A 20,737-nucleotide genomic window follows, 5' to 3' on the forward strand; every position below is an offset into this window, starting at 1 on the left:
TCTCCCCAGGGAGTCTTGGGTACCACCATCATGTTGTCTCCCCAGGGAGTCTTGGGTACCACCATCATGTTGTCTCCCCAGGGAGTCTTGGGTACCACCATCATGTTGTCTCCCCAGGGAGTCTTGGGTACCACCATCATATTGTCTCCCCAGGGAGTCTTGGGTGCCACCATCATGTTGTCTCCCCAGGGAGTCTTGGGTGCCACCATCATGTTGTTTCCCCAGGGAATCTTGGGTGCCACCATCATGTTGTCTCCCCAGGGAGTCTTGGGTACCACCATCATGCTGTTCTCTCAATACACTTTTAAATTATGTCACTTGATTGCCCAAGAAACTTTTCTCTCATTACTGAAATACGTATCAATTCTTCAGCTAGAAATGAAAGGACTTCAGTATATTTTTCTGCTATTTTAATGTTTTTCCCCTTTGAGGAACAATTGTAAACCATGTTTCAGCCTTGAGAGCTTAGTAAAAAAATTTTATATCAAGTAAATAAAGTGAGATAGTTACTTAAAGGACGGATGATACTATCTGTTGAGTGTTTCCTGTTTTCTTTGATATAGTTTTTACTGAACCATACTTTATTTTTAACTCCCTTTTTTGTTTGTTTGTTTGTTTTCTGAGACAGGGTTTCTCTGTAGCTTTGGAGCCTATCCTGGAACTAGCTCTTGTAGACCAAGCTGGCCTCGAACTCACAGAGATACATCTGCCTCTGCCTCCTGAGTGCTGGGATTAAAGGTGTGTGCCATCAACAAGTGGCTCCTTTCTCCTACAAATTGGCACTCACGTGGCCAACTAAATCTATGTAAAACCTAAAAAAGCTTAAAAAGAAACTCAAGACACATAAAAATAAAGTTTAATCACATTTTTTTTCCTGCTGATGGCATGCTGCAGCTCCCTTAAGAGAGCTTTTCCTGATTCACTGGTAGCATAAAAAAAAAGCTCACGCCTTTTTTAAAGGATGGCTTCCTGGGCTGTGCAGCCAGTGCAAACTCAGGGTATAGAGCATTTTAATGTCATTTGTGGGTTCAGGTGTTTGTGTACCCACTCAGGGTTAGGAGAAAAGTAACTGAGACTATGTCCTTGGCTCAGCGCTCCCCGCCAGGCAAGCAGCAGAAAAAGGTTTATTAGGCACGACAGGTGGGAGAGCACAGCGGATTCCAGCTGCCATATACAGAGATAATTCCAGGCTCTGCAGTGCGCTGCATGGCAGATTTAGCTATTACTCAGACTAAAAGGGTTTATGTGCTATATGCTCATTCTAGAGTTAAAGTGCTGAGCGCATCTCTTACCAGACCTGGCAGTAACGGTACAAAGTGGAGAGAGGCAGAGCCAGCATCCAGAACAGCTACAACCAAGCCGCTTACCATTTTAAAAGCTCTTCAAGACAGTAAAGAATTACAGATAACACAATAAGGACAGATTCAGACATTAAAAAAAAACCTCTAAATGGGTCACAGTTGGATAAATGTATGTAGGCTTGGGAGAAAGAAAAAAAGTATAAAGAGGTGGAAAAGAAGTAAATCATTTTATAAAAACGTCTTTAAAGAGACAAAGTACAGTCAGTCAGAAATTAAATGGAGTAAAAACATAAGCCACGTAAAGATAAAATATGCACAGAGAATCTGGACTATGTATATTATTGTGTTTTCTTTGAATTTTTTGACCGTGAAGGAGCTAAGCACAGTGAAATATTTCATTGTATGAGCTGCTAAACTAAACCATCATGTAAATTATAAAGGCATCTTGGCTCCAAAATTTGAGTCTAAGGATATGTTACTTTAAAAAAGAGGTTCTGCTTTTGTTTCCACAAAAGATGAAAATCTGTGGATTGCTTCCAGACCAATATGGTTTGATGAAACAAGACTCCCTAAAAGGTTGCTGTAAACTCACCCACAAAAATACTTCACCCAATAAACAGCAAAAAAAAAAGTTTAGAGGAACATAACTATGCCCATATTCCCAAATATTGTTCATAATTGTTTGTTTATATTTAAAGGGGAATATGCTATATTGATAAATACTTTGCTTTAGTATGGATCTTGGTTTATTGATACAAATTTAAGGTGAATTTTGTTATGTTATATATGTATATTTCTGCCCTCGATTAAGGTATTGTGTTTGTGTAGTTCACTTAAAAATGTAATGTATAATTAAGAAGTATAGGTTAATAGATAGACATCTATAATAGTCAAGATTGAAGTCATGTTAGTTAGGTTTTCTAGATATATAGAGATATATTCCAGTTAGATAGGTATTCTTCAAATCTTTCAGAGACCTTCAAAATACGGGATTTAAAATGTTTTAAGAACTTGGGACTTTTCATGACAGTGAGACACATCTGCTCCTTGCAGTACCAAGCTACTTCAAGAGAAAGATGGGCTTTAAAGAGGCTCCTTATAGAGTTGGTTAGCCATTTGGGCAAAAAAACCTGCTCTTATCTGGATTGCTAAACTAGACATACAGGACCCACAGAAAAATGACTGATAAACTTGCCTAAAGGTGAGATGGTCCTTTGGGGTTCTTGCTACATGAAAGAGTCTGCTAGATATTCTGCAGGACATAAAAAAATGACTGACAAACTACCAATATAGACAGAAATGTCTTTAAAATTTCCTGCTTCATAAAAATGTCTGCTGGATATTATGGGCCTGTAGGCTAAAAATGGATGCCCCAATGGTACAAAAAACTTTGGGTGACTACCCAGGCAGCAAGATGTCTCTGTCATTTCTAGAGTTTTGGAAGTTGCTTATAGTGCACTTCCTGTTAACTTAGGTATTATATCCTTCTAGAGTCTTTAACAGAGTTAAAGAATTTGTAGTTACAGTTTTCCTTAATTATGATAAAAGATAAAATATATATAAATATTGTAACTGTAATTCTTGTTTGATACCTGTTTTGCTATATGTGATTTTGCTATGTTAAAGTTAAAGCCTTCCTTTTTATTTAAACAGAAAAGGGGAAGTGATGTGGGATTTCCCTCTGTATGCTGTGATTACCATTAATGAATAAAGAAACAGCTTTGGGCATGTTGATAAGGTAGAACTTAGGTAGGCAGGAAAAACTAAACAAAATGCTGGGAGAAAGAAGGCAGAGTCAGAGAGATGCCATGGAGCCGTCAGAGTCAGACATGTCAAATCTTTGCAGGTAAGCCACTGCCATGTGGCAATATACAGATTACTAAAAATGGATTAAATTAATATAAGAGTTAGCCAATAAGAAGCTAGAGCTAATGGGCCAAGCAGTGGTTTAATTAATACAATTTCTGTGTGGTTATTTTGGTTCTGGGTGGCCAGGACGAACAAATAGCTCTTCCAACACACAACCACTGCCTGGCAATTCCTGTTTTCTTATGGAGCTTTTTTGATTTCAGTCCTGAGAACTGAATATACTTTGACTATTTTAGGTGAGTGCTCTACATCCAACTACATGTCCAGCCCTAACTCTGCAGTTACAAAGAGTCGTAAGAGCTACAAAGTTCTCCCTTAATTCTCTTCTGGAATTTTCCTTCTTTCATTCAACAAATCTGTTTCAGAAGAAGATGTCTTTCTCCCAAAGATATTCATATGCTTCTTCCCTTCTCTTTCAAATATCTCAGAGCTTTGCTCTTTTCTTTTTAGTTGCCCTGATGTCAGTGGTCTTATCTGGAGAATTAGAGAAAGCAAGGCCTTGCTCTGAATCCTTTTGTGCAGGGAGAGACTTTTGAGTATGTAACCAGAGAGCAGGCTAAATGAGGAGTAGCTCTGGCAATGTGTAGTCTCAGAGGGAAGCAGTTCCAGCTCTCACACAGAGATTGACGGCTGACAAATGCTACAATAGCAGGGTGAAGAGGAGAGCAGACAGGAGAAGCCAGAGGTGGTGGGTGCAAGAAAGCCAACGCACCTTTTTGATGCTTTGATTCATTAGATAGTAGAGTTGGGGCTGGTGGCAAACTCATCCCAGCACTCCAGAGGCAGAGGCAAGCAGATTTCTGTTAGTTCAAGGCCAGCCTGGTCTATAGAGTGAGTTCCAACACAGCCAGAACTGTTACACAGAGAAACCCTGTATTGGAAAATCTACCATCAACAAAAAAGCAAAGGTGGACACTGGAGAATTAAAGACAAAGAAGCACTTGAATCTATCTTAGACGCTTAGCTCAGTCTAAGGGGTTGTGAGATTCCTGAGCCAAAGCGAAAGAGGAATCCAGAAAACTACTGTTGGTGCTTCCTGCAGACGCTTGCATGCATACATGCACATACATATGCATACAGGCACGCATCCAGGCACATACCGAAGTGAGAGACTTCCGGAGACTTGAGCTTCTCCAGTATCAGCCTCGTGACGAGCTCGTCTGGGATGCTGTGACCACTCATCAGCAGCGACTGCAGCTAGAAGAAGCACAGACGCTGTGCGTTACTGCACACTCTCTGGGATTCACAGTTTCTGGCTCATTGTAACTTAGAAATGTAGATTTGCTCACTCACCATAGTTCCCGTTTCAGTCTCGGTGGCAATGTGTTCCTCCAAAACTGATAAAGCTGAAACGTGAGGGTAACACGTGAGTGCAAGTGAATATTCAGACTGCTAAACTAAGAAACATTTTCTGAATGTTTGCTAACTGGTGGCTACATCACTTGAGAATTTGCAAAGCATCTTTATGCATGTTAGATCGGTTAAGGTTGGCCAAAGGAGAGGTGAAGGATTGTTCTGCGGGGACTTGTCTTGGCCACTCCACCAGGTTAAAATCTGAGCGGACCGAACCGCTGTGCCTTAGATGACTGTGCCCCGTGGGCACAGTAGGAGGACGGAATGGGGCAGTGTGTATGAATGGCCCCATACCATGCGAAAGTGCACAGCAGCATTGTCAGTCTAGATCCTTTCAGTGCCAGGGTCTCATTAATGTCTATGATGATCATATAGAAGGAAAGAACGCATCGGGAAATGTGAAAATGGATAACCCCGATTCAAAGAGGAACCCTGAGAATTCTAGTAAATATGCCATTCTCTGATGGAAGACAACATGGTGGGAATGGGAGGAGATTGACTTAGGCGAGACTTGAGTTGAATTGTGGCACCAGTCGTTAGGAATTTATAGATGCCTTGATGTTCTGTAAGACTTCCTAAACTTCTTTATTTAAAACAAAAGAAAACAACAACAACAACAAAAACAAAAACGGGCTGGGGAGGTGGCTCAGTGGCTAAGGAGAGGACCCACATACAGGTTCAGTACCTTCTGTAACTCCAGCTCCAGAGGACCTAAGGCCTCTTCTGGCTTCCATGGACACAAGGAACACATGTGGTACATATTCACATATGAGGAAAAAACACTCATACACATAAAACAGGAGTAAATCTTTGTTAAAAAGAGGAAACTTTCCAAGATCTATGTGAGTGTGTTCTGTGTTACTGATTGTTCTCCACACACATAGGAAAACTGTGGCATCCCAGTTTCACTAATGGTGTACGGGATGCCCATCCCAGTTTCACTAATGGTGTACGGGATGCCCTAATGGTGTATGGGATGCCCATTCTATGACATCCTTGCTAACAATGGTTACAGTTAGGCCAGTGATTTTAATGCTTCACCACCAACTTGTCAGACAAATATGAATCAGTGTTAATTTTTAATAATATGAGATGAAACTTTTCTTCTATTCCTTGGATTTAGATCTACTTTCCTGAGTAGTGTGTGTGTACATGTCTGTGCACTGTGTGTATGCACATGTGCTTATGGATGAGTGCGTGTACACATGTGCACATGTAAGCAGGTCTCACTCCTCAGCAGTCGTCCACCTTGGGTTTGAGACAGGGTCTCCCTGGGGTCTGAGGCTCAACAGTCACTTAGGCTAGGCTGGCTGGCCAGTGAGCTCCAGCCAGCCTCCTGTCGCTTCTTGCCCAGCACAGGACTGCGAGCACTTGACACATTACCTGGCTTCTGTTTACATGGGTGCTGGGCAGCAAACTCAGGTCCCCATGCTTGTGTGGCAAGCATGTCACTGACTGAACCAACTACCCAGTTCCTCTGTAAATTTCTTATTCATCCTTTTCCTTACTTTTCTATTAGGAAGCGGATAGCTTTACTGGTTAGAAAGATGTGTCTGTGTGTGTGTGTGTGTGTGTGTGTGTGTGTGTTTGCGTGTGTGCACACGTGCATCAACCTGTTGACTTACATGTTTCAAGGAACATAAGGAAATTTATGCATAAAAATACACTTTTTTGCATTGAGGTAATAAAGAATGCTCTGAAGAAAAGCTTCAGTTTCCCTTTTTCTCTTTCTGTCTTAGAACGTGCTCATGCACACATACAAACAATTCCGATGGAAATAAAGGAGGAAGGACGGAGTCAAAGGCATTTGACAGGCATGACTGGAGTGAAGCTACCAGAGAGTTGATGGTCAGCTGGGAGAGAGGTGTGCGATGACGGAAATGTGATAAAACATTAATTATGGACTCTTGGATTGGAATTCATTATGCAGTCTATATCATGAATCTTTAAAATTATTCATACTAAATACTGGGAAAAAATTAAATTTACCTTCAACACGAATACATTTCCAAGCCTGTGCTATATTACGGGCTAATGTTGTCTTCCCAGACCCCTTGAAAAGAGAAATGTTATTAAAACCCAGCAAAGCCTTCATTTCAAGGTGAAGCAGAGGCACCAATACAAAGAATCCCACCGATGTTTATTGTTACATAAATGTTTACCCTATAAATTAAAGAGGGCCCTCCATGTTTAGAACTGCATTTTCTCCACTAATTCTTAAATATTCCACACACACCGAACTTATCTAAATACATTATTATTGAAGAAATTAGGAAACTATATAAATCAGAACACTACATCATTGGGATATTATAAAAAATTTGTAATTCTAATTATAAATCTTTATAAAATATATTGAGGTTTGTCATTTTATTTTCTTCAAAAAGAAAAGGGAAGTTTTGGTGACTTCCACTTAATAATTTGATTTTCTCCTTTTTTTTTTTTTCCCAACATGTTGTGGCTATGTGAATGAGAACCTGGCCAGTGAACAATATCATCAGTCCTGTGCTTGCTTCTTATTTTGAGATGGGGCCTCAGTAAGTTGCCCAGGCTGGCCGTGAACTCACTCTGAAGCCAGAGCAGAGCTTAAGGTTGTGATCCTCCTGCCTCAGCCTCGTTAACTGCTGTGACTGTAGCACCCGCTCACCCAGCAGTGTTGAAGAACAGATAAATCTCTTAGCTGACTGTTTGGAGAACATTCTGTTTCAAAGTTACAAGCTCATTCCTAAGAAGTGATACTTGCCTCTGGGTGTTATCAGGGATGATGTTTAGGACCATGGTTTTAGAAACATCCTCTGTCTCTAAATGAAACCATTTAGAAAAAATGTTTCTAATAAAAATTGTTGGAAATGTTTCTTGGTTACCTGTCCTATGATTTCTATCAAAAATGAAACCAAAGATGGGCTCTTTTTTGGCCTTGGCTGTTCTGGAAGGTTCTCTAATTGACTAGCACAGTCCTCTAGCTGTCAGTTAGCTCAGTGGCTGAAGGCAGAGCTTATCGGGAGGTCCTTCCCCCAGCTGCAGAGAAGTGAACAATTTTTATAACAGTGCCTTCTGGGTTCTTCCCACTATGCAAGAAGACAATAGCTGGTTCTCTAATACACTACAGACCCATTTGCCCTCGGGCGGGAGAAATGACTCAGTGATTAAGAGCACTGCCTGCTCTTCCAAAGGCCCTGAGTTCAATTGTCAGCAACCACATAGTGGCTCATAACCATCTTGTAATGAGATCTGGTGCCTTCTTGAGGAAGAGACCTGGTCTGTTGTCTTCATCAACTTAGAACATGAAACCCAATATGGACAAGTTCATCTGAACCACCATATATGGGCTGCCCATGCATGCTTCAGCATTTCCAGGGCATAAGTTTCATTCATTCCATTCCCATTTGCCCTCAGCACCTTTTGGTGTTGATAGCCATCCCAGTTCATCTCACATATCCGGAGAGCCTCATGACTAGTTTCTAAGCAGATCTTATATTCATATCAAATCTGAAGTAACCTTAAATCACAGAGCAGCAGCAATCACCACAGTACAGAGTTTCGTTAAGTTATATCCTTATACTATTAAAACCAACATCAGTGTAGCCGAGATTTCTCTTCTAGTGATCAGCATAAGAACTCAAAACCAATACTATATCAGAGTTGAAGCGATATTATGAAAGTCTATCAGACACTAAAGAAAATATGAACACACGATGTGATTTCCATTCTCGTATGGTAATATAAGACTGAGATTTTAAAATACAAAATACTAAATGTTAGAGAGATAACTTACTGGTTTTCCAAATATAATAAAGCAGGTAGGTTTGGATAACAAATAGTTTCTCTCAGTTTCGTCTTCATTAAAGATATCTGCAAAAGGACATTCTTCTGTCTTCTCTGCAGACGCCATAAAAGAAAACACTACAGAACAGAACGGAAGAAGAGCTGAAGGCGTGCAGTTGATGGAGCAGCAGGATGGGGAAGAACCCTGTGAATGTTCTTAGCCCTGCAACCAGTCCAGAGCATTAAATGTTTGAGAGAGCAACAGCATGACCAAAGCTGTTTAAAAGAAAGGTCAACATGTCCAAAAAATCAAACTGAAAAAAATATATATATACATACACACATACATGTTTCATTGCTTGTTAAATTTCTACAAAGCTGATCTTTAAATCATTTAAATCATTTTGGAAAGCTCTTGCTAGTGACCTGTTATGGGCACAGACTTCCACTTTAAACTTTATGTCTGTTATAGCAGATCTTAATTTATGTAGCTTTTGTTGGAATGAATCAGAAATAAATTGGGTCAGTGAGTTTTTGGATTTGTTTTTTTTTTTTTACAAAGATCTAATGTTCTTTTCAAACATTTGTAAATTATTTATATATTTGAACCTAAAAAATTCACCCATACAATAAATATATTATGTAAATAATAAAAATAACAAACTTTTTTCTTGATTACAATGAAATAATTATGAATGTATTTTAAATTCCCAATTCTTGAAAACTAAAAAACAATATATTTAATCACATCAATGTAACCATAAAAATTTAAACAGAAATAATATAATGTTATATTAATGCTATATTAATTAGCACTATTAAAGTAAACTTTCTCTTTTTTAAAGGTTTTTCTTACACTAATTTTTACTGTTTCCCCCTACCCCAACTCTTTCCAGATCCTTCTCACCACCTTACTCCCCCAAGTATATGTTTCTTTCTTTCTTTGTTTATTTATTTATTTTATTTTATGTTTATTTATATTTTGCCTGCATATATATCTGTTCCAAGATATGCACCCCTCATTCCCTAGGGGATTTAGATAACCAAGAGCTTTGCTTGATAATATTCTCCCTTCCCAGTTCCTTTCCTTCCTTGCCACTTTTTCCTGGGATTGCCCCTTCTATAAGTAGCTTGGTACTCTTTTTTTTTTTTAGTTGTCTTTTTCTTTCTGCTTCTAGATGATGCCCACTAAGAAAGTCCTAAAAGGGAAGTGTTTAGTTGTAGTATAAAACAATAATCAGAAACAATATTTGAAAATCAGAATTGTTTATTTGTAAAAAGTGACTTTCCTAAACCAAAACATTCTGCAAATGTTTAGCTTACATTAGGAAGGGTTGGTTTCCATTATGAAATGAAAAAGTTAAAAGATTCAGTTCAAGATGGAGATAACTTGTTCCCTGGGGCTTGTTGGCTGAAGAACAACATCCAGATTGACCTCTGGCTTTTACATACGCACGCTCACTCTCTCTTACACACACACACACACACACACACACACACACACACACACACACAGGTAAAAGTCCAGAACTGTCATTCCTGCCTTTTTTCTAGTTTCTCAATAAAAAGATTGATCAAACTCTGAAAGGAAACTAATAATAAATACCTAAATACTTAAGAAATCCTGTAATGTCCCCATTCGGAATCCACAGCAAACTCTAGTATCACATTCAGCTATGTGTTTGCATTTTTTAAATTTTATTATCCTGTCAGGATGCGACCCCTCTAGCGGTGAATTCTGGGGGAACCTAGCACTTCCTCCCTGGGCTAGCTTAGCCACTACTATCTTACCCTCTGTAGCAGGTGTTTGGCCTGCATCTGTGAGATAAATAGTCGATGAAAGGAGAACCGGTTTTGAAAGTTGATTTATGAATAGATGGGGTCGAGTTTTGAAAGGAAAAAAAACTGGTATGGGGATCCCCACAGAAAGCGGACTTCCCTACACAAAATACATCCAGACAGCGGACAACGGTCCTCCCACCCCTGGGGAAAGGACTGCTTACCTGACCCCTGTGGACCGGGTCGGCAGCAGCTACCTCCTGAGGCTCCAAGTATCTGTTGGGCGGTTGCCCTGGAAACCAGTGGGTGGCTTGCAGGGCCCTGGAGGGCGGGGCCTCTGGGGGTGGCGCTGTAATTCGGGTGAATTAAATGTTTGCTTAATGTACTTAAATGTTTGCTTTTGTGTTCATAATATAACACCCTTTATTATAAAGCACCTTTTCCCTCAAATGTGGAAGTGAGGAGCAGAGCGAGTACATACATTGTCTACTTACAGTCCAATTACGTCCAGAACAAACGGAAGAGCCTTATGTTAAGCAGAACGGCTCCCCCAGCAGGACGCTCCCCTACACTGCGCCGTCTCTTTTAGAATTCACAGACGGTTTAGCCTCACACATAAAATGTGCAAATACCAACGGCGCCACACAGAAGTGATCAGGAAAGATTCGTGGGCCACATGAACTTTACTGACTCTTACAGGAAAAAATAGGCGACGAAAGAGGGAAAAATCACAGGCATTCAGGGAAGGACCACTTTGAGATAGGTTTCAGGAAAATATAGAGTAGACAGGAAGAAAGAGACCAATTACAACATGGAAAAGCAATTAGAAAGGAGACTCCAGTCACCTGACCTCCTTTCCTTAAGAATCAAGATAAAGCAGATTTTTCTTTTTTTGGAGGCTGACCTTAACAAAGATGGCGCCCTTAGCATCCGCCCTCAACAACGCCGTACCCCTGTTGTAACCCCGCCCCTCGCGTGTGGGCGGGGCTTGATGGGAGGTGTGACTCGGGGAATCCGGAAGCAGCCTGCTGCCGCGGCTGCTAAAGCTTTAGCACTCCGACTTTGGTTTTTCTCTGCGGGTTCTGGCAAGCGGGCTCTGCAGAGTCTCCTCCCTCGGTCTCCGGGGACGGTCCGGCAGCTGTCACGACCCGGGCTGCGGCCTGGTGCCCTGTAGTGGGGCCGCCATTGGCTGGAGCCATGCCCACGGCCGCTGCTCCCATCATCAGCTCGGTCCAGAAGCTCGTGCTCTACGAGACCAGAGCTGTGAGTGTCTGCTGTGGCGGGACAGACCGGGCGGGAGGACCGCGCTGCCGGGGGTGGGGGTGGGGGTAGGATCGCTGTGGGGTCGAAGGGCAGAGGCAGCACCCCGCATCTCCACCTCCCCTCCCAGCTTCGCAGCTCGGTGGAAAACGGCCTCGGAGGGAGCTTGCCTGCCAGGGCCGTGCAGCCAGACACCGGTGGGTTTGCGTGTCTGTCCTGCTTAGGAGCCGTGTCTGGAAAATGTTCACGCAAACAGGTGCTTGTGGCACACAGAAATGACGCACAACTTCTGAATGAGTTACTCGATGATTGTTTTCCACTTTCTCACAATCTGCTAAAGTTCTTGAGTCCACTCCTCACAGTGAAGCCGTTTTGAGCTTTGCCTAAGTAACTTCTATTTTGCATTCCCTGGTATATTGTCACTGCGATTGACGTGACTCTGCACTATTTTTTGCGAAGATTTGGGGTTCCGTGTCATGGACAGTTAGGTTACTAGTTCTCCGGCTTGTAGAGTTGAAAAACAAAGTTACTTGAGTGTGGCTTACCTGAATCTGGACTCCACCATGATATTGGGATCAATGTTTAAGTTAATTCACCTTCCTGGTCACAAACTGATGAGTATCTCATAAGGTACATGCCTTGAAATGTGGCTAGTCTTCGAGAGGACAAGAAAGCATTTACCTTCCCAGTTTCTCACAATTCTGGTAGTGTCTCACAATTCTGGTAGTGTCTACCTTGTTTCCTGTGTACAATCACTGGTTCTAAATCAGTTTGGGAAACAAGTCCACTCGACTGGATCAAGACCAGAAATGGAATAAGCTTTACAAATACCTTCACTTCTCTTCAGAGACTCACACAGAAATACCATTTTGACATTGAAACAAAATTTTCTTTTAGTAAAATGTGCTGATAAGGGTTCCTGGTAAGAAACGTAAGTAAATTGGTGCATAGGATTTTAGCCCACTGATAATCTGAGCCTTCCAGGGGCCCGGCTCAGATGTTGTGTTCTTTCTAAGGCAGAATTTATTTTTCAGAACTCCTGAGTGGCACCTATGCCGAGAAGGGTACATTCCGTCCCTAATTTAGCCCCGAGTCAGCGGTCATCAAACACATATTTGAGATTCGGTTGTGTACACTTTTGTGCCTTAATTATCCAGTAAAACAACATCAGCTCGAGTTCCCTGTGGTCACCCTGTGGTTTTCTACTTAATTCTGTCTCACTCAATCTTTTCTCATCAAACCTTTTATGGTCCCGACAGCACAAATACATCCATGCCTTACATGTGCCACATAGTCACTGGCTGCTAGTCAGAGGGTTTGGCACAGGAAAGGTGGGTGCATCAGAAGGATGCTAGGAACATTACATGGGCTCAACGGAGGACCCAACTCCCCAGCTCTGGAAAAGCGGGATTGGGAATGCAGGCTTGAATGCTTCCCACAAACAGTACAGGTGCTGGGGTGAAGGATGAGGTGAGAGACCTAGCTCTAATTGGACACTGCCCCTGTGGACAAATCATAACAGTAATTCCTTCACTGTAGGACTTCCCCTACCTGTGGCAGGTAATATGTGGTAGGCTGCATTAACTCTGAAGCTTGGTCCTTATCAGATAAGTAAATCTTTGTTTATTTACTTATTTATTCTTGAGTTAAAGCAGAAAGATTGGTTTCAAGTCATCTGCTTAGAGATGCAGGGACACCACTCAGATAAGACATAAAATTACTAGCAAATGAGTGAGTGGTAGGAATGGAAAATTGTAACATAGGCTGTGATCATGAGAATCACGGGGACGTTTGCAGAGTGGTCTGTGCTGTCCTGTAGGCTGTGACCATGAGAATCATGGGGGACGTTTGCAGAGTGATCTGTGATGTCCTGCAGGCTGTGATCATGAGAATCATGGGGGACATTTTCAGAGTGGTCTGTGCTGTCCTGTAGGCTGCGATCATGAGAATCATGGGGGACGTTTGCAGAGTGATCTATAATGTCCTGTAGGCTATGATCATGAGAATCATGGGTGACCTTTGCAGAGTGGTCTGTGCTGTCCTGTTCTAAGGTCCCAGTGTATTTAATGTTGCCTAGAGGCCAGTGTGTTACACTGTTATTCTCACTGCTACCATTGTTTATTTGGGGAAGCAGAGAGCAAGGCAAAGTGAATTTAGGAGTACAGTCTGGAACCTTCTGCTGGTAGAGATCTTTCTAACCAGACTGAGGTGTTGACTATTGATATTGAGGTTAAATGGGTAGAACTTTTCATATCATGTTGACAGAGTGCCTCTTTCATCTCGCGTGATTGACATTCTTTTATTTTTCTCTTAATGAAGTGGGGTCGGAGGCTTAAGCATGAGGGTTAAGAAAGAGGCTCTAGGAAGAAGAAGATAGGACATACTGAAAGCATAGGTGTGGGGCTCTCAAAGCAGAATTGTGGAAAGACAGACAGACCAAATATGGGTACAGACCCCTTCGGGGAGAGTTGCCACTGCCATTCTTCACAACTTAAAATTCATTTCACTAACTCTTCTGCTTGCTGTTCTTAAAGTTTTATATCTTGAGGCAAAATTGTGTAAATTAAAATGCACAAATCTAAACTTATGGAATTTGAGCAGAACTATGCACATGTGTATTCTATAGCCACTGAAATTTCTGTCCTGCCTGGTCCTGCAGCCATTCAGTCCCAAAGAAACACACAGAGGTCTGGTTGGCCTATTAGCTCAGGCTTCTTATTAACTCTTACGTCCTACATTAACCCATAATTCTTGTTTGTGTTAGCCAGGTGACTTGGTACCTTTTAGCAGTGAGGCATTCTCATCTTGCTTCCTCTGTGTCTCAGTAATGACTGCAGACTTTATCTTTCCCCTTCCCAAAATTCTGTTCTCCTTGCCCCACCTATACTTCCTGCCTGACTACTGGCCAGTCAGCATTTTATTAAACCAGTATAACTGACAAATCTTTACAGGGTACAAGATCATTGTCCTCCAATACTATTATGACATGAAATATCTCTGCTGCTTGAGAAAGTTCTCTGTGTGCCTAGTTACTTTTCTTTGCTGTGATAAGATATCACAGCAGGAAACTTAAGAAGAAAATATTTATTTAGGGCTTACCGTTTCAGCGGGCTGGAGTTCATGGTCATCATGGCGGGCACATGGCAGTAGCTTGGCAGGCACGGTGCTAGCGTAGTAGCTGAGGATGCACATCTTGAGCTACAACCATGAGACCAAGTGAGAGACCCTGGGAATGGCATGGATTTTGGAAAAAAAAATACACCCAGTGACACACATCCTCCAAGGTCATGGCCACACTTTCTAATTATTTCCACAGAGTTCCACCAACGGGGGACCAGGTATTCAAATATATTGGGGCCATCCTCATTCAAACCACAGTCAACTGTCCATTCCATTTCTGGCAATTAATGTTTTATTTAAAAAAATCTTTTATTAAAGGGAAATTTTACTTTAATTTTTATTTATGTATATGCATGTGTATCTCTCTGTGTATATGCCACATGGATGCAGGTGCCCTGGAGTTCTGAGAAGGGCATCAGAGCTCCTGGATCCGGAGTTCTGAGCTCCCTAATATAGGTGCTGGGAACCAAGTTTGGGTCCACCAGAAGAGCATCAAGTACTCAGCAATCTCACCATTCCTACTATCCTGTTTTTTATATATATATATATATTAGATTACATATGCTTGTTTTAAAATTTCACATAATAAGTATTTGGACACAATAGAGTATATGTCTATAATCTTAGCACTAAGACAGAGTCAAGAGAATCTCAAGTACTTGGCCAGCCTGGATAGCATAGTAAGACCTTGCTCAAAATAAACAAAGCAGTTCATATGATGGGATTGTACTACACATTTTGTTAGGTCCAGTGTATTTTGTTCAGCATGTTTTTGCAGTTTATCCCTACTTTTGTTATATCAGGAGTTTGCACCTTTTTTGGGGGGGGGATAAAGATTTTTTATTATGTACACAGTATTCTGCCGCAGGCCAGAAGAGGGCACCAGATCTCATTACAGAGGGTTGTGAGCCACCATGTGGTTGCTGGGAATTGAACTCAGGACCTCTGTTTATTTGGACTATGAATAATCTATCTGTGACTATGCTAGAAAAAGTGTATTTGTGTGCATACATTCTCATTTCTCTGTGTGTAAACACATGTGAATGCTATCACTCACTGAAGAGGTCACATGTCCTGGCTCCTTGGGGAATTCTCAGGTTTGTGAAGTGGTTGTACCTGTGTACACCCCTGCCAGCAGTGTCTGTAGAGTGCCCTTGTTCCGTGTCCTGGCCAGCATTTATGCCGTCAGTGCTCCTAGCTCAGCGCTCTCATTTGGATTGTGTTTGTTCCTTACTGACTGCTGGCACTGGGCATGCTCTCATGTGCTCATTGCTTGTCCTTTCGGAAGGATCAGTTTATTTTGCCGACTTACAGAATTGGGCTCTTTTTGCATTTCTGATTTGCTGGCATTCTTTATGTATTCTACAATCAAGTCCATTGCCATATATGTTTTGTGAAACCTTTTTTTTCTAGAATATCCAATAAATCACTTTAAATGATCATTTGGTGAACAGAAATTTTAAGTGTGTGTGTGTGTGTCCATGTGGAGGAGTGTGGCAGCCAGAGGTTGACACTAAATGTCTTTCATTGGACCTAGAGCTTTCTGTTTTGCTAGACTGGCTGGGCAGCAAGTGCCCCTCTTCCAGGCTCCACCTGTGTGTACGCTGCCCCCAGCTCTGGTTATAGACGTGTTCCTGTGTTGGGCTTTCAGTGGGTGCTAGGAATCTTTACCCACAGGCCAGTTTTCCAATCCAGTGCCTTTTCATTTTGATGAAGTTTTACTACACTACTTCCTTTTCTCCTTCCTTCCTTCCTTCCTTCCTTCCTTCCTCCCTCCCTCCCTCCCTCCCTCCCTTCCTTCCTTCCTGTGAGACATAGTCTCATCGTGTAGTGTAGGATAGTATCAAGCTCATGATTCCCCCTTCCTTAGCCTCCCCAGTGCTGGGATTATAAGCATGGGCTGCAGTTTCTGATCCTTACTCAGTTTTTGTGTGTGTGCTGATTGCTTTTCATAGACAGTCTTTGCTTGTTCCAAGGTCATGATGATATTTTGCTTTCAAATAAAAAGAGTCACAGTTTTAGCTTTCATGTTATGGTCTATGTTATAGTAAATTCTTTTATATATGACGTATGCCCTAGTTAGGTTTTCTGCAGCTGTGACGAAACACCGTGACTAAAGAGACTTGGGGAGGAAAGGCTTTGTTTGGCTTCCACATCACTGTCCACTGAAGGAAGTCAGGGTAAGAACTCAGACAGGGTGGGTGGAGGCAGGAGCTGAGACAGAAGCCATTGAGGGGGGCTGTGTGCTGATTACTGGTTTGCTTCTCCTGGCTTGCTCAGCCTGCTTTCTTATAGAACCCAGGACCGCCAGCCCAGGATAGCACCACCCACAGTGGGCTGGGGCTTTCCGCATCAATCACTGATGAAGACAATGTCCTAAAGCCTTTCTGGATGCATTTTCTCAATTGGCAGTCTCTCCTTTCAGATGACTCTAGCTTGTGTCAAGCTGACATAAAACTAACCAGGACAACATGATACAGGATTTATATGACTTACCCATGCTTAAGTTACCCCCCCCATAGCAGATCTGTGCAGTGATAAACATTTAATATTTCATATAATTTCAGTAGATCAGGAGTCTGGTGGCTTGGCCTCAAGGTCTCAGAAGTAACAGTTAAACATCACCTGTGACACAGTCGTCTGGAGGCTTAGATGGGGGTGGGGTTTATTCCAGGTTACTTATCCAGCTTGGTCAGCTGAGCTGATTGTTGAACAAAATACTCATCCTGACTCATGGACACCTATATGTTTTCTGGAGGAAACCATCACACCCCTACAACTTTAGTCCTTATTGTGTATGTTTGCAGTACCCAATAACCCAGGATATCCTGGTGTGCCAGGAAAGTCTTGTGACCAAAGTCACACAAAGGCTGTAAAGCTCCTTCAGAAAAATGACTCTGTAGATAATAGAAACAATCACTGTTTTCCACAATGAATTCTTCAATATCTAAGCACTTCTTGAGAACAACTGCTCATTCTGATGTTTGCCCTAGATACAGCGACTCTGCTATTCCCACACAGAGCTAGAAAGGGAAGAGAGGAAAGGAGACAGAGAGACATGGGGAGGGGGGGAGAAAAGGTGGGAGGGGAAGGAGGGGGGAAGCAGGAAATAAGGAAGAAGCTCCAGAAGACACATTCCCATCATTTCTTCTATAGCCTGTTGGTTACCCAGGTTAGCCCTGTTCTCTGTGGGTGGAACTTTGTTGGTGTAGGAATTTCTTCTGTTTGTGTGTTGCTTTCATTGGATAATGCATAAAGAAACTGCCTTGGTCTAGTTGATAGGGCAGAACTTAGGTAGGTGGGGAAGACAGAACTGAATTCTGGGAGGAAGAAAGCAGACTCAGAGAACTGCCATGGAGCTGCCAGAATCAGACATGCTGAATCTTTCCCAGTAAGCCACTGCCACGTGGTGATATACAGATTAATGGAAATGGGTTAAATCAAGATGTGAGAGTTAGCCGATAAGATGTTATAGATAATGGGCCAGGCGGTGATTTAATTGATATAATTTCTGTGTGATTATTTCAGGTGTAAGCTAGCTGGGCCTGCCGGGACAAACAAAGGGCCACCCTCCTCATAAAACAATTTGGCACCAACGTGATAGACTAAATCCACATAAAAAACTGAGAGCTTAATTCTAGACACACAGAAAAAACAGAGTTTAACACAGCTTTTTGCTGTTTGCTGGTGGCGTGCCCGTTATCCCATGTGGATCCTCAGCACCCACAGGAGAGACTGGAAATGGTGGTGTGTGCCTGTTATCCTGGGGTGGAAATGGGAGGGTCCCAGGGGCTTGCCGACTAGCCAGTCTTGCCAGTCTGTGAGCTCAAGGTCAGGGAGAGACCCTGCAGAGAGTCACTGAGGAACATGCCCTATGTTGATCTTTGACTTCCACATATTTGTGTAGATATGTACACCTGTGAAGTCTCCCTTTTCCTAGTGGCACTGGCCACCAGTCTACTAGGACAAAGGGAAGAGATACGGTGTGCAGGGATTTGTACAGTCTCCGAGTAAGGTGGAAACAGCCTTCCAGGAGTCAGCTTCAGTGAGACTGCTCAGCTTTGTTCTAGAGTGCGGGGGGCGGGGTGGGGGATATGTAGGCTGGGCACAGCAGCTGGGGCATCACCTAATTTGAGTTTGGCAGTACGGTCCTATCATACAAGCTGGAGAGCAACACCTAATTCTCATGTAGCCAGTAGAAGAGGCACATTTGCAGGGAACCATGTCAAAGGTCACACTTAGGCAGCCAGGCTCAGGGACAGCCTCTAAATAAGGCCAGGCAGGGAGCAGGAACCCCTGTTTGAGAACATAGTCTTCCGTTAGTGCTACACGCCTCGGAGAGCTGTCCAGACATGGTAGACTGTAACCTTAAACAGCAGGACTTTTCAACACACATGTACCCACACACATGTGAACACACACACACACACACACACACACACACACACACACCCTTTTGGGATTGTAGATTGGTTTGGGGAGAATTGAAATGTCATTTAGAATGAAGATCGCCACTCTCCCCAGTCTGGGTGCCTTTTTTCTTTCTTTTCTTTCCTTACAGCGCTGGCTTAGACTTTTAGTACAAAACTACATTAGAAGTCACTAGAAAAGACACTGTTTGCCTGAGGTTCTGATCTTTATTACAATGTTAAAATCCTTGTGCACCCTCCCATGTGTTGTATCTCAGTCTTCTCGATGCTTATGTTCACACCAAGGTTTTCCCCGACTTCCACCACTCTTATTTACCGTGGCCCACTGCTCATTTGGACATTTAGCAAGTAGTGCTGTATCATCGGCGACAGACAAGTTATTGATTCGCACAACACCAACCTGCATGCCTGTCTCCTCATCCTCCAGGGTTGTTGTTATTGTTGGTTCCAGGAATATATTAAAGAGTAGTGACAAGAGGACACATCCCTGCAACACTCCTAAGATTGTCTTAAACTGATCACTTAGTTCTCCACATACTTTGACTGGTGCAAAGGTGTCTTTATAGGCATTTTCTAGTATTCTTATGATTTTATCTGGGTACCTGTAGAACCTCATTGTTTCCCAAAGTCCTTTCCTCCAAATTCTATCGGATGCCTTCCTGAAGTCAGTGTAACAGACATATAAATCTTTCCCAAACTTTAACATTGTAATAAAGAATCAGAACCTCAAGCAAACAGTCAACTTTGTCTATCTGGGAGGAAAACTCAGTTCAAAGGAGGGAACTATTTCAAACATTAAGAGGCAGATAAAAATAGCGAGGGTTGCATTCCAGACACTAGTAAAAGTTTGGTCAGCAAGAGACATAAGGACAAGAACAAAATTACAAGCATATGAGACACTTGTCTTGAGCTGCCTTCTTTACAGCTTCGAAACCTGGACAATGAACCGCTCTTCAGAACAGCGGCTGAATGTGTTTGAGATAGCATGTCTCAGGAGGACTCTACGCAACACACGAAGAGACGGGCTGTGCAGCGATGACACTAAGAATCATCTCCATCTACAGCAGGAAGTAAACTATAGGATACGGCATGCAAAACACCCATACACATAAAACATTTTTAATTAAAAAAATCCTTTGCAGTTGAGCTGTACGTCCGTCCGTTATCACTTTGAGTGCGATTCATACCCATTTTCCCAGCTCTGTTAGAAAGATTGTCATTTCTCATCTTTACTATTTTCTTTGTATTTTTATACTATAGCCAGTTACATTTATTCACCTTATTTTAAATCTTAAACTTTGAATTGCAGAAATGTATTTAGTGATGTAATATTTCTCACATGAGAATAGATTCTATGTGCTAATTAACATTTGTTAAATTTTTCATGTTTAGGCTGTTGGTTTATCATTTCTTTACCCTTCTGATTTGAACTTTTATTATGTTTCTTTTTGTGTGTGAGCACCTGACACAGTGCACATGTGGGGATTAGAGATACCCATGAAAGTCAGTCTTCTCTCTCCATTTCATAGTTCCCGGAGATGGTCTCAGGTCCTCAGACCTGGTGGCAAGTGCCCCACCCACTGAGCCATTGCCAGTCAGATCAGGGCTTCTGTAGCCTCGAAAACCAGATTGAAATGTCCCTTCTCCTTTCTGAAATGATTATATGTGACTGACATTTCTCCTTTCGGTGTCTGTTGGAATTCATTAGTGAAGCATTGTGTTTGAGTTGCTTTGTGGGTGAATTTTGATAATAGGGGACTACATAGTTGTTTTTTTTTTTTGAATGAATTGTTTTTTTCCAAGAAATTTGGCCCTTTCATCCCAGTTGTCGAATTTCTTGGCATCAAGTTACTAATAATA

At 42.1% G+C, this 20,737-nt stretch overlaps 2 protein-coding genes across 3 annotated transcripts in view; one reads left to right on the forward strand and one right to left on the reverse strand.

Moving 5' to 3' along the window:
• Positions 1-11,006, reverse strand: part of Ak9 (adenylate kinase 9) — a 144,134-nt gene extending 133,128 nt beyond the window's left edge. The window contains exons 1-6 of one of the 2 annotated variants that reach the window (XM_048424988.3): positions 10,972-11,006; positions 10,292-10,416; positions 8,299-8,426; positions 6,513-6,576; positions 4,464-4,516; positions 4,271-4,367 (exon numbers count right to left, since the gene is read on the reverse strand). In XM_048424988.3, the coding sequence (XP_048280945.3) occupies positions 4,271-4,367; positions 4,464-4,516; positions 6,513-6,576; positions 8,299-8,426; positions 10,292-10,416; positions 10,972-10,997 (493 nt within the window). In that variant the 5' untranslated portion in view covers positions 10,998-11,006. The remainder of the gene's footprint in view (positions 1-4,270; positions 4,368-4,463; positions 4,517-6,512; positions 6,577-8,298; positions 8,427-10,291; positions 10,417-10,971) is intronic. The other variant, XM_048424987.3, reaches the window with a different exon arrangement.
• Positions 11,007-11,066: 60 nt separating this feature from the next.
• Positions 11,067-20,737, forward strand: part of Fig4 (FIG4 phosphoinositide 5-phosphatase) — a 115,786-nt gene continuing 106,115 nt past the window's right edge. Inside the window, exon 1 of the mRNA XM_048424991.3 lies at positions 11,067-11,330. Within this exon, the coding sequence (XP_048280948.1) occupies positions 11,265-11,330 (66 nt within the window). The 5' untranslated portion in view covers positions 11,067-11,264. The remainder of the gene's footprint in view (positions 11,331-20,737) is intronic.

The sequence above is a fragment of the Myodes glareolus genome, chromosome 1 (genome assembly GCF_982192425.1).
Source record: "Myodes glareolus chromosome 1, mMyoGla1.1, whole genome shotgun sequence".
In the NCBI taxonomy this organism is placed as follows: domain Eukaryota; kingdom Metazoa; phylum Chordata; class Mammalia; order Rodentia; family Cricetidae; genus Myodes; species Myodes glareolus.